Genomic DNA, 12,939 nt, shown 5'->3' with positions numbered 1-12,939 from the left:
CTCTAGTGTACTGTATGATTCTAACACAAAGTATTTTACACTATACAAGAACTATTTGAAACAGTATTATTACAAATAAATATTAGATGATGTTATAAAATTAAAAATAGACAATTTCAAAGAAATAAAGATTTTAACCATTTTATCCTCAAACCTAAGTAACATGCCTTCCAGTCTTCACTTTAAAGTTCCATGATCAGTTGTAATTGCTTTCTGCAGCTTCCTTCTTACTGACCCCTAAACACTCTGAGAGCAAACATTTGGTTATTCCTCATTCCCAGTTCCCAGCAGTTTTCCCCAGCCCTGACTTTCTGGAGACTGCTGAACCAACAGCATCCTTTTACTCTGACTTAAACTTACACACTCTTCCTGACCTTACAGATGGCTGTGTCTTTCTGTGATATTGGACTCCTGTCACTAGGCAATGTCAGATTTGTTTCCCTATTCTACCTTTGTTACTAATGCAATGAATTGTTCACCTCAAGGATTTTAAAGATCACATTTAAATGCATGTAAACAAAGCTTCAGACACTCTACCTCCACTCACAGAGATCAAAAATGAAAGTAACACTGCATTCAACCTTTCTTAGCACACACAATATCTACACTTCTCGTTGCCACGGAAGGGCTGCCAACATCATCAAACACCCTTCCAACCCCAGTAATACTCTTTTCCAACCTCATCTTTCAGGCAGAAGTCACAGTAGCTTGGACATATGTACCAACAGGTTCAAGAACAGCTTCACCTCTCCTGTTATTAGACTGCTGAATGGACCCGTCTGACTACAAATCTAATGTTGATCTTGCTTTGTGCACCCCTTGTGCAGCCGTAATCTTGTATGTCTCGCTCTGTCTAAGTACCCTTTGAACTGCACGTCCTTGTTTGTTATGATCTGCCTGTACTGCTCATAAAACAAGTCTTTTCACTGTACATAGGTACATGTGACAATAAATACAAATCAAACCATATAAACACAAATCAAATAAAGATTGTTCCTCGACTTTAGAATCCAAGTATTAATCACACTTCCTGAATCGTCATCACAATACACCTTTTGGAGAACTGACTGAACCTCTCCACTGAAATGGAAATGAACACACAAGTCTCATCCAAAGTCTCTTTAGTTCATCCTCTTCAACCCCTCTCCTCTTCCCCAAAACCATTGCCACCATTTCTCAGTTCTGATGAGAGGTCATTAACCCAAAATGTTCACTTTTGCTTTTCTTTCTCTGCTGATGCTGCCTGATCTGTTGAGTATTTCCAACACTTTTTGACATTTTAGATTTCCAGCACCTACAGTGTTCTCCCTTCACAAAAGGAGGTTAACCTTCCAATCTTGAAGGATGGATGATGATATTTGTGAGTGGGATAGCAGCAATGATCTCCGAGATGTAGGAATTTTGTAACCCAGGCTAGTAATGAGAGAAGGAAAAAAAATAAAAGGATTGTGATGCCTCGATAGTACATATACACATCAAAACACATCAAACTCACCTCAGATCCGTCACTCTTAAAGACCAGATATGTCTGACGCATGATTGTTACAATCTCCTTGTGTAGTTTTAATAGTTTTGTCTGGATGTTTTCTTGATGTGCCTGCTGTGCTTCTCGAAACTCCTTGTCACTGTACGTGCGCTTACTGTCGATATGCACCAGCAACATTTCACTCATCTGATAGGCGTATTGTTTTACTGCTTGACTGGACGCTTTATACTCATCAATTGTCAGCTGCAGCTGTTTGGGAATTAAGACCACTTCAATGAACAGACAGATAACTCAAATTAATAACATTTTGTGACTTTTAATCGATATATATATATTCCCTTGGGAACACCCCGAAAATATTGACACACACCCCCGGAGATCCCCTGTAAATACTGAAACACCTCCTGGGATTCCTTGTAGATACTGACACCCTCCCTGTGAACCACTGTAAAATACTGACACAGTCGCCAGGACCCACCAGCCCACTCCAACAGCCAGACTCCTGTGACAATGTTGTGCCTTTAAGGGGTGTGTTTTGTCCTGTTTTATTTTTAGAGACAGATTGGGGGACAAGCGAAAAGCAGTCTATGAGAAGATAAACAACTTGTGAAGCCTTGGGTGTTTTTTTTTTAAAAATTGGAACAGTAAAAGCAGCCTGAGTGGGTGGAGACACAGACAGACCTAGGATTTCGCAGGTTTTGCTTTAGTTAGTTAGAGGGTGTGAACTGAGACTGTGGAAGGAAAAGATCTCTCTCTCTCTCTCTCTGGGGCTACTGCATGTATCTCTTTCTTGCTGATAGGATTGCACGTATGACAATCTGTTTCCTGAATTTGTCTTTTGCCAAGGGTGTGTTTATGGGATATTACTATATTAGAACAGTTAATTAGTCATAGTTATTGTATCTATTATTCTGTTAAGTTTTCCAGTAGAGTTAAGTTATTCCAAATTCCTCTTTCTTTTGTTATGTTTTAACTTTCGTGTTTAAATAAATTGTTTTGCGTAAACTCAAGTAATTCAACCAATCGAATTGCATCTGGAACACAGCACCTCACATTTACCTTTAAAATAAGAACAAGGTAAATCTAAGCTACTTTCGGAATATATTTTGAGAGGGGTCTCCTTTACCCCTCATGAAGTGGGATGATGCATGCTGGAAATGAAAGCGATCTGCAGTTCCCCGCTAATGCGAGTTGAGTGAATGCTCCCATTACCTGTCTAGCATGCATCCGGCAATCATCAATGAAGTAACTGGACAGTGTTCTGGCTGTCCACTGAAGCTTCGTCAGGCCTGGAGTAATTTTCTTGTCCAGGAATTTGATTCTGTCTCGGAAGAGGTTCCGCTGCTCTTTCGTCAACTCATCAAGGATTCTACAATTACAACAGACTGTTATACTCCAGAAAGCTGCTGTGAAAAGAACTTGAGCCAAATTCTTCACATGTTTGTACTTATTTACACAAGCAGATATTACAAGCACCTTCTAAACTGATAACTGGTTTTTCATAATAAAAACAGCAAATGCTGGAAAATTAAGCAGGTCTGGCAGACTCTGTGGAGTGAGAAAGATAACTAATGTTTCAAGGCACTATAATAGCTTTTGGAGTTCTGGTTACTCAGTATGGCCCTGATGTGACTCCAAACCCACAACAATTCTTAACTACATTCTGAAATAGCCAAACTGACCACTCAGTTCAAGTTCAAATAAGGACAGGCAATAAGGGCTAGCCTTTCCAGCGAAGCCCACGAAAAACAAAAAGAATTTTAAGAAATATTGACTAGTAAGTCCTCTATGAGTGGCCTAAAAGGAGGATGTGATAGACAAATAAAGTAGGAGCAGGAATGAGCCATTTAGAGGAACAGAGTCAGAGAGATGTACAGCATGGAAACAGACCGTTCAGTCCAGATATCCCAACCCAATCTAGTCCCATTTGCCAGCACTTGGCCCATATCCCTCTAAACCCTTCTTATTCATATACCCATCCAGATGCCTTTAAATGTTGCAATTGTACCAGCCTCCACCACTTCCTCTGGCAGCTCATTCCACACACGCACCACCCTCTGTGTGAAAAAGTTGCTCCTTAGATTCCTTTTAAATCTTTCCCCTCTCATCTTAAACCTATGTCCTCTAGGATTCCCCTACCCTGAGAAAAGACCTTTCCTATTCATTCTACCCATGCACCTCATGATTTTATAAACCTCTATACGGTCACCCCTCAGCCTCCGACGCTCCAGGGAAAACAGCCCCAGCGGATTCAGCCTCTCCGTTTAGCTCAAGCCTTCCAACCCTGGCAGCATCCTTGTAAATCTTTTCTGAACCCTTTCCAGTTTCACAACATCCTTCCTTTTGCAGGGAGACCAGAACTGCATGCAGTATTCTAAACGTGGCTTAACCAATGTCCTGGATAGCCACAACATGACCTCCCAACTCCTATGCTCAATGCACTGACCAATAAAGGCAAGAGTATCAAATACCTTCCGCACCACTCTGTCTACCTGTGACTCCGCTTTCAAGGAACTACCTACCTGCACCTCAATTTCTCTTTGTTCAGCAACACTGCCTAGGACCTTGCCATTAAGTCCAGCCCTGATTTGTCTTTCACAAAATACAGTACCTCACATTTGTCTAAATTAACGTCCATCTGCCACTCCTCGGCCCAGCTGATTAAGATCACATTGTACTCTTAGATAACCTTCTTTACTGTCATTGACACCTCCAATTTTAGTATCATCTCCAAACTTACAAACCATACCTCCTATATTTACATCCAAAACATTTACATAAATGACAAAATGCAATGGACCCAGCACCAATCCATGGTCACAAGCCTCCAGCCTGAAAAGCAACCCTCAACTACCACCTTCTGTCTCCTATCTTTGAACCAATTTTATATCCAAACGGCTAGTTCTTCCTATATTCCATGTGATCTAACATTGTGAAGTAGTCCACCATGAGGACGCCTTACTGAAGTCCATATAGACAATGTCCAGTACTATGCCTTCATCAATCCTCTTTGTCACTTCTTCCAAAATCTACAATCACATTAGTGACACCCAACAAGTTTGCTCCACTATTCAACTAGATGATGGCTGATCTTCTACCTCAACACCAAGTTTCCACACCATCTTTAATATCGTGTGACCTTTGTCTTGAACATACTCAATGGAGCTTCCACAACTCCCTGGGAGTAGTAAGTTTCAAACACTCAACATCCTCTTAGAGCAGAAATTCCTTCTCATTGTAATCCTAAATTATCAAACTCTTATTCCTTGACCATGTGCCCTGGCCTGGATTCCAAGCCCCCACTCCCAGACAGGAAGAAGAGCTCTTCCTGCATCTACCCTGTCGAACCTGAAGGAATTCTGTTTGCTTCAATGAGATTACCTCTCATTCCTCTAAAATAGAGTGTTTCCTCAACCTCTCCACACCTCGTAGGGCAACTCTTCCATCCTAAGAGTCAGTCTGGTGAACCTTGGATACAAATCTTGTTAGATTAAAATCCTGGCACTCACTCCCTGGCATTGTGGGTCTACCTACAGCAAAACTCTGGCTCTCACTCCCTGGCATTGAGGGTCTACCTACAGCAAAACCCTGGCACTCACTCCCTGGCATTGTGGGTCAACCTACAGCAAAATCCTGGCACTCACTCCCTGGCATTGTGGATCTACCTACAGCAAAATCCTGGCACTCACTCCCTGGCATTGTGGGTCTACCTACAGTAAAACCCTGGCACTCACTCCCTGGCATTGTGGATCTACCTACAGCAAAGCCCTGGCACTCACTCCCTGGCATTGTGGGTCTACCTACAGTAAAACCCGGGCACTCACTCCCTGGCATTGTGGGTCTACCTACAGTAAAACCCAGGCACTCACTCCCTGGCATTGTGGGTCTACCTACAGCAAATCCCAGGCACTCACTCCCTGGCATTGTGGGTCTACCTACAGCAAAACCCAGGCACTCACTCCCTGGCATTGTGGGTCTACTTACAGTAAAACCCAGCACTCACTCCCTGGCATTGTGGGTCTACCTACTGTAAAACCCTGGCACTCACTCCCTGGCATTGTGGGTCTACCTACAGCAAAATCCTGGCACTCACTCCCTGGCATTGTGGGTCTACCTACAGCAAAACCCAGGCACTCACTCCCTGGCATTGTGGGTCTACCTACAGCAAAACCCAGGCACTCACTCCCTGGCATTGTGGGTCTACTTACAGTAAAACCCAGCACTCACTCCCTGGCATTGTGGGTCTACCTACTGTAAAACCCTGGCACTCACTCCCTGGCATTGTGGGTCTACCTACTGTAAAACCCGGGCACTCACTCCCTGGCATTGTGGGTCTACCTACAGCAAAACACAGGCACTCACTCCCTGGCATTGTGGGTCTACTTACAGTCAAACCCAGCACTCACTCCCTGGCATTGTGGGTCTACCTACAGTAAAACCCTGGCACTCACTCCCTGGCATTGTGGGTCTACCTACAGTAAAACCCTGGCACTCACTCCCTGGCATTGTGGGTCTCCCTACAGCAAAACCCTGGCACTCACTCCCTGGCATTGTGGGTCTATCTACAGCAAAACCCAGGCACTCACTCCCTGGCATTGTGGGTCTACCTACAGCAAAACCCAGGCACTCACTCCCAGGCATTGTGGGTCTACCTACAGCAAAACCCTGGCACTCACTCCCAGGCATTGTGGGTCTACCTACAGCAAAACCCAGGCACTCACTCCCTGGCATTGTGGATCTACCTACAGTAAAACCCTGGCACTCACTCCCTGGAATTGTGGGTCTACCTACAGCAAAACTCTGGCTCTCACTCCCTGGCATTGTGGATCTACCAACAGCAAAGCCCTGGCACTCACTCCCTGGCATTGTGGGTCTACCTACAGCAAAACCCTGGCACTCACTCCCTGGCATTGTGGGTCTACCTACAGTAAAACACTGGCACTCACTCCCTGGCATTGTGGATCTACCTACAGCAAAGCCCTGGCACTCACTCACTGGCATTGTGGGTCTACCTACAGCAAAATCCTGGCACTCACTCCCTGGCATTGTGGGTCTACTTACAGCAAAACCCAGGCACTCACTCCCTGGCATTGTGGGTCTACCTACAGCAAAACCCAGGCACTCACTCCCTGGCATTGTGGGTCTACTTACAGTAAAACCCAGCACTCACTCCCTAGCATTGTGGGTCTACCTACTGTAAAACCCTGGCACTCACTCCCTGGCATTGTGGGTCTACCTACAGTAAAACCCAGGCACTCACTCCCTGGCATTGTGGGTCTACCTACAGTAAAACCCTGGCACTCACTCCCTGGCATTGTGTGTCTACCTACAGTAAAACCCGGGCACTCACTCCCTGGCATTGTGGGTCTACCTACAGTAAAACCCAGGCACTCACTCCCTGGCATTGTGGATCTACCTACAGTAAAACCCAGGCACTCACTCCCTGGCATTGTGGGTCTACCTACAGTAAAACCCAGGCACTCACTCCCTGGCATTGTGGATCTATCTACAGTAAAACCCAGGCACTCACTCCCTGGCATTGTGGGTCTACCTACAGTAAAACCCTGGCACTCACTCCCTGGCATTGTGGGTCTACCTACAGCAAAACCCAGGCACTCACTCCCTGGCATTGTGGGTCTACCTACAGTAAAACCCTGGCACTCACTCCCTGGCATTGTGTGTCTACCTACAGTAAAACCCGGGCACTCACTCCCTGGCATTGTGGGTCTACTTACAGTAAAACCCAGGCACTCAATCCCTGGCATTGTGGGTCTACCTACAGTAAAACCCAGGCACTCACTCCCTGGCATTGTGGGTCTACCTACAGTAAAACCCTGGCACTCACTCCCTGGCATTGCGGATCTACCTACAGCAAAGCCCTGGCACTCACTCCCGGGCATTGTGGGTCTACCTACAGTAAAACCCGGGCACTCACTCCCTGGCATTGTGGGTCTACCTACAGTAAAACCCAGGCACTCACTCCCTGGCATTGTGGGTCTACCTACAGCAAATCCCAGGCACTCACTCCCTGGCATTGTGGGTCTACCTACAGCAAAACCCAGGCACTCACTCCCTGGCATTGTGGGTCTACTTACAGTAAAACCCAGCACTCACTCCCTGGCATTGTGGGTCTACCTACTGTAAAACCCTGGCACTCACTCCCTGGCATTGTGGGTCTACCTACAGCAAAATCCTGGCACTCACTCCCTGGCATTGTGGGTCTACCTACAGCAAAACCCAGGCACTCACTCCCTGGCATTGTGGGTCTACCTACAGCAAAACCCAGGCACTCACTCCCTGGCATTGTGGGTCTACTTACAGTAAAACCCAGCACTCACTCCCTGGCATTGTGGGTCTACCTACTGTAAAACCCTGGCACTCACTCCCTGGCATTGTGGGTCTACCTACTGTAAAACCCGGGCACTCACTCCCTGGCATTGTGGGTCTACCTACAGCAAAACACAGGCACTCACTCCCTGGCATTGTGGGTCTACTTACAGTCAAACCCAGCACTCACTCCCTGGCATTGTGGGTCTACCTACAGTAAAACCCTGGCACTCACTCCCTGGCATTGTGGGTCTACCTACAGTAAAACCCTGGCACTCACTCCCTGGCATTGTGGGTCTCCCTACAGCAAAACCCTGGCACTCACTCCCTGGCATTGTGGGTCTATCTACAGCAAAACCCAGGCACTCACTCCCTGGCATTGTGGGTCTACCTACAGCAAAACCCAGGCACTCACTCCCAGGCATTGTGGGTCTACCTACAGCAAAACCCTGGCACTCACTCTCTGGCATTGTGGATCTACCTACAGTAAAACCCTGGCACTCACTCCCTGGAATTGTGGGTCTACCTACAGCAAAACTCTGGCTCTCACTCCCTGGCATTGTGGATCTACCAACAGCAAAGCCCTGGCACTCACTCCCTGGCATTGTGGGTCTACCTACAGCAAAACCCTGACACTCACTCCCTGGCATTGTGGGTCTACCTACAGTAAAACACTGGCACTCACTCCCTGGCATTGTGGATCTACCTACAGCAAAGCCCTGGCACTCACTCACTGGCATTGTGGGTCTACCTACAGCAAAATCCTGGCACTCACTCCCTGGCATTGTGGGTCTACTTACAGCAAAACCCAGGCACTCACTCCCTGGCATTGTGGGTCTACCTACAGCAAAACCCAGGCACTCACTCCCTGGCATTGTGGGTCTACTTACAGTAAAACCCAGCACTCACTCCCTAGCATTGTGGGTCTACCTACTGTAAAACCCTGGCACTCACTCCCTGGCATTGTGGGTCTACCTACAGTAAAACCCAGGCACTCACTCCCTGGCATTGTGGGTCTACCTACAGTAAAACCCAGGCACTCACTCCCTGGCATTGTGGGTCTACCTACAGTAAAACCCTGGCACTCACTCCCTGGCATTGTGTGTCTACCTACAGTAAAACCCGGGCACTCACTCCCTGGCATTGTGGGTCTACCTACAGTAAAACCCAGGCACTCACTCCCTGGCATTGTGGATCTACCTACAGTAAAACCCAGGCACTCACTCCCTGGCATTGTGGGTCTACCTACAGTAAAACCCAGGCACTCACTCCCTGGCATTGTGGATCTACCTACAGTAAAACCCAGGCACTCACTCCCTGGCATTGTGGGTCTACCTACAGTAAAACCCTGGCACTCACTCCCTGGCATTGTGGGTCTACCTACAGCAAAACCCAGGCACTCACTCCCTGGCATTGTGGGTCTACCTACAGTAAAACCCTGGCACTCACTCCCTGGCATTGTGTGTCTACCTACAGTAAAACCCGGGCACTCACTCCCTGGCATTGTGGGTCTACTTACAGTAAAACCCAGGCACTCAATCCCTGGCATTGTGGGTCTACCTACAGTAAAACCCAGGCACTCACTCCCTGGCATTGTGGGTCTACCTACAGTAAAACCCTGGCACTCACTCCCTGGCATTGTGGATCTACCTACAGCAAAGCCCTGGCACTCACTCCCTGGCATTGTGGGTCTACCTACAGTAAAACCCGGGCACTCACTCCCTGGCATTGTGGGTCTACCTACAGTAAAACCCAGGCACTCACTCCCTGGCATTGTGGGTCTACCTACAGCAAATCCCAGGCACTCACTCCCTGGCATTGTGGGTCTACCTACAGCAAAACCCAGGCACTCACTCCCTGGCATTGTGGGTCTACTTACAGTAAAACCCAGCACTCACTCCCTGGCATTGTGGGTCTACCTACTGTAAAACCCTGGCACTCACTCCCTGGCATTGTGGGTCTACCTACAGCAAAATCCTGGCACTCACTCCCTGGCATTGTGGGTCTACCTACAGCAAAACCCAGGCACTCACTCCCTGGCATTGTGGGTCTACCTACAGCAAAACCCAGGCACTCACTCCCTGGCATTGTGGGTCTACTTACAGTAAAACCCAGCACTCACTCCCTGGCATTGTGGGTCTACCTACTGTAAAACCCTGGCACTCACCCCCTGGCATTGTGGGTCTACCTACTGTAAAACCCGGGCACTCACTCCCTGGCATTGTGGGTCTACCTACAGCAAAACACAGGCACTCACTCCCTGGCATTGTGGGTCTACTTACAGTCAAACCCAGCACTCACTCCCTGGCATTGTGGGTCTACCTACAGTAAAACCCTGGCACTCACTCCCTGGCATTGTGGGTCTACCTACAGTAAAACCCTGGCACTCACTCCCTGGCATTGTGGGTCTCCCTACAGCAAAACCCTGGCACTCACTCCCTGGCATTGTGGGTCTATCTACAGCAAAACCCAGGCACTCACTCCCTGGCATTGTGGGTCTACCTACAGCAAAACCCAGGCACTCACTCCCAGGCATTGTGGGTCTACCTACAGCAAAACCCTGGCACTCACTCTCTGGCATTGTGGATCTACCTACAGTAAAACCCTGGCACTCACTCCCTGGAATTGTGGGTCTACCTACAGCAAAACTCTGGCTCTCACTCCCTGGCATTGTGGATCTACCAACAGCAAAGCCCTGGCACTCACTCCCTGGCATTGTGGGTCTACCTACAGCAAAACCCTGGCACTCACTCCCTGGCATTGTGGGTCTACCTACAGTAAAACACTGGCACTCACTCCCTGGCATTGTGGATCTACCTACAGCAAAGCCCTGGCACTCACTCACTGGCATTGTGGGTCTACCTACAGCAAAATCCTGGCACTCACTCCCTGGCATTGTGGGTCTACTTACAGCAAAACCCAGGCACTCACTCCCTGGCATTGTGGGTCTACCTACAGCAAAACCCAGGCACTCACTCCCTGGCATTGTGGGTCTACGTACAGTAAAACCCAGCACTCACTCCCTAGCATTGTGGGTCTACCTACTGTAAAACCCTGGCACTCACTCCCTGGCATTGTGGGTCTACCTACAGTAAAACCCAGGCACTCACTCCCTGGCATTGTGGGTCTACCTACAGTAAAACCCTGGCACTCACTCCCTGGCATTGTGTGTCTACCTACAGTAAAACCCGGGCACTCACTCCCTGGCATTGTGGGTCTACCTACAGTAAAACCCAGGCACTCACTCCCTGGCATTGTGGATCTACCTACAGTAAAACCCAGGCACTCACTCCCTGGCATTGTGGGTCTACCTACAGTAAAACCCGGGCACTCACTCCCTGGCATTGTGGGTCTACTTACAGTAAAACCCAGGCACTCAATCCCTGGCATTGTGGGTCTACCTACAGTAAAACCCAGGCACTCACACCCTGGCATTGTGGGTCTACCTACAGTAAAACCCTGGCACTCACTCCCTGGCATTGTGGATCTACCGACAGCAAAGCCCTGGCACTCACTCCCTGGCATTGTGGGTCTACCTACAGTAAAACCCGGGCACTCACTCCCTGGCATTGTGGGTCTACCTACAGTAAAACCCAGGCACTCACTCCCTGGCATTGTGGGTCTACCTACAGCAAATCCCAGGCACTCACTCCCTGGCATTGTGGGTCTACCTACAGCAAAACCCAGGCACTCACTCCCTGGCATTGTGGGTCTACCTACAGTAAAACCCAGGCACTCACTCCCTGGCATTGTGGGTCTACCTACAGTAAAACCCTGGCACTTCTCCCTGGCATTGTGTGTCTACCTACAGTAAAACCCGGGCACTCACTCCCTGGCATTGTGGGTCTACCTACAGTAAAACCCAGGCACTCACTCCCTGGCATTGTGGATCTACCTACAGTAAAACCCAGGCACTCACTCCCTGGCATTGTGGGTCTACCTACAATAAAACCCAGGCACTCACTCCCTGGCATTGTGGATCTACCTACAGTAAAACCCAGGCACTCACTCCCTGGCATTGTGGGTCTACCTACAGTAAAACCCTGGCACTCACTCCCTGGCATTGTGGGTCTACCTACAGCAAAACCCAGGCACTCACTCCCTGGCATTGTGGGTCTACCTACAGTAAAACCCTGGCACTCACTCCCTGGCATTGTGTGTCTACCTACAGTAAAACCCGGGCACTCACTCCCTGGCATTGTGGGTCTACTTACAGTAAAACCCAGGCACTCAATCCCTGGCATTGTGGGTCTACCTACAGTAAAACCCAGGCACTCACTCCCTGGCATTGTGGGTCTACCTACAGTAAAACCCTGGCACTCACTCCCTGGCATTGTGGATCTACCTACAGCAAAGCCCTGGCACTCACTCCCTGGCATTGTGGGTCTACCTACAGTAAAACCCGGGCACTCACTCCCTGGCATTGTGGGTCTACCTACAGTAAAACCCAGGCACTCACTCCCTGGCATTGTGGGTCTACCTACAGCAAATCCCAGGCACTCACTCCCTGGCATTGTGGGTCTACCTACAGCAAAACCCAGGCACTCACTCCCTGGCATTGTGGGTCTACTTACAGTAAAACCCAGCACTCACTCCCTGGCATTGTGGGTCTACCTACTGTAAAACCCTGGCACTCACTCCCTGGCATTGTGGGTCTACCTACAGCAAAATCCTGGCACTCACTCCCTGGCATTGTGGGTCTACCTACAGCAAAACCCAGGCACTCACTCCCTGGCATTGTGGGTCTACCTACAGCAAAACCCAGGCACTCACTCCCTGGCATTGTGGGTCTACTTACAGTAAAACCCAGCACTCACTCCCTGGCATTGTGGGTCTACCTACTGTAAAACCCTGGCACTCACTCCCTGGCATTGTGGGTCTACCTACTGTAAAACCCGGGCACTCACTCCCTGGCATTGTGGGTCTACCTACAGCAAAACACAGGCACTCACTCCCTGGCATTGTGGGTCTACTTACAGTCAAACCCAGCACTCACTCCCTGGCATTGTGGGTCTACCTACAGTAAAACCCTGGCACTCACTCCCTGGCATTGTGGGTCTACCTACAGCAAAATCCTGGCACTCACTCCCTGGCATTGTGGGTCTACCTACAGCAAAACCCAGGCA

General features: G+C 48.7%; 1 protein-coding gene across 1 annotated transcript in view; it reads right to left on the bottom strand.

Moving 5' to 3' along the window:
* The window catches only part of dnah2 (dynein, axonemal, heavy chain 2), a 380,569-nt gene that overhangs the window by 248,490 nt on the left and 119,140 nt on the right, over positions 1-12,939 (bottom strand). The window contains exons 16-17 of the mRNA XM_087982834.1: positions 2,699-2,855; positions 1,496-1,735 (exon numbers count right to left, since the gene is read on the bottom strand). Of these exons, the coding sequence (XP_087838960.1) occupies positions 1,496-1,735; positions 2,699-2,855 (397 nt within the window). The remainder of the gene's footprint in view (positions 1-1,495; positions 1,736-2,698; positions 2,856-12,939) is intronic.

This window comes from Chiloscyllium plagiosum, unplaced genomic scaffold, assembly GCF_037043375.1.
Source record: "Chiloscyllium plagiosum isolate Xiang-an unplaced genomic scaffold, Cpla_swu_hap1 HiC_scaffold_44, whole genome shotgun sequence".
Taxonomy (NCBI): Eukaryota; Metazoa; Chordata; class Chondrichthyes; order Orectolobiformes; family Hemiscylliidae; genus Chiloscyllium; species Chiloscyllium plagiosum.
This window is presented reverse-complemented; position numbering and strand designations above follow the sequence as displayed.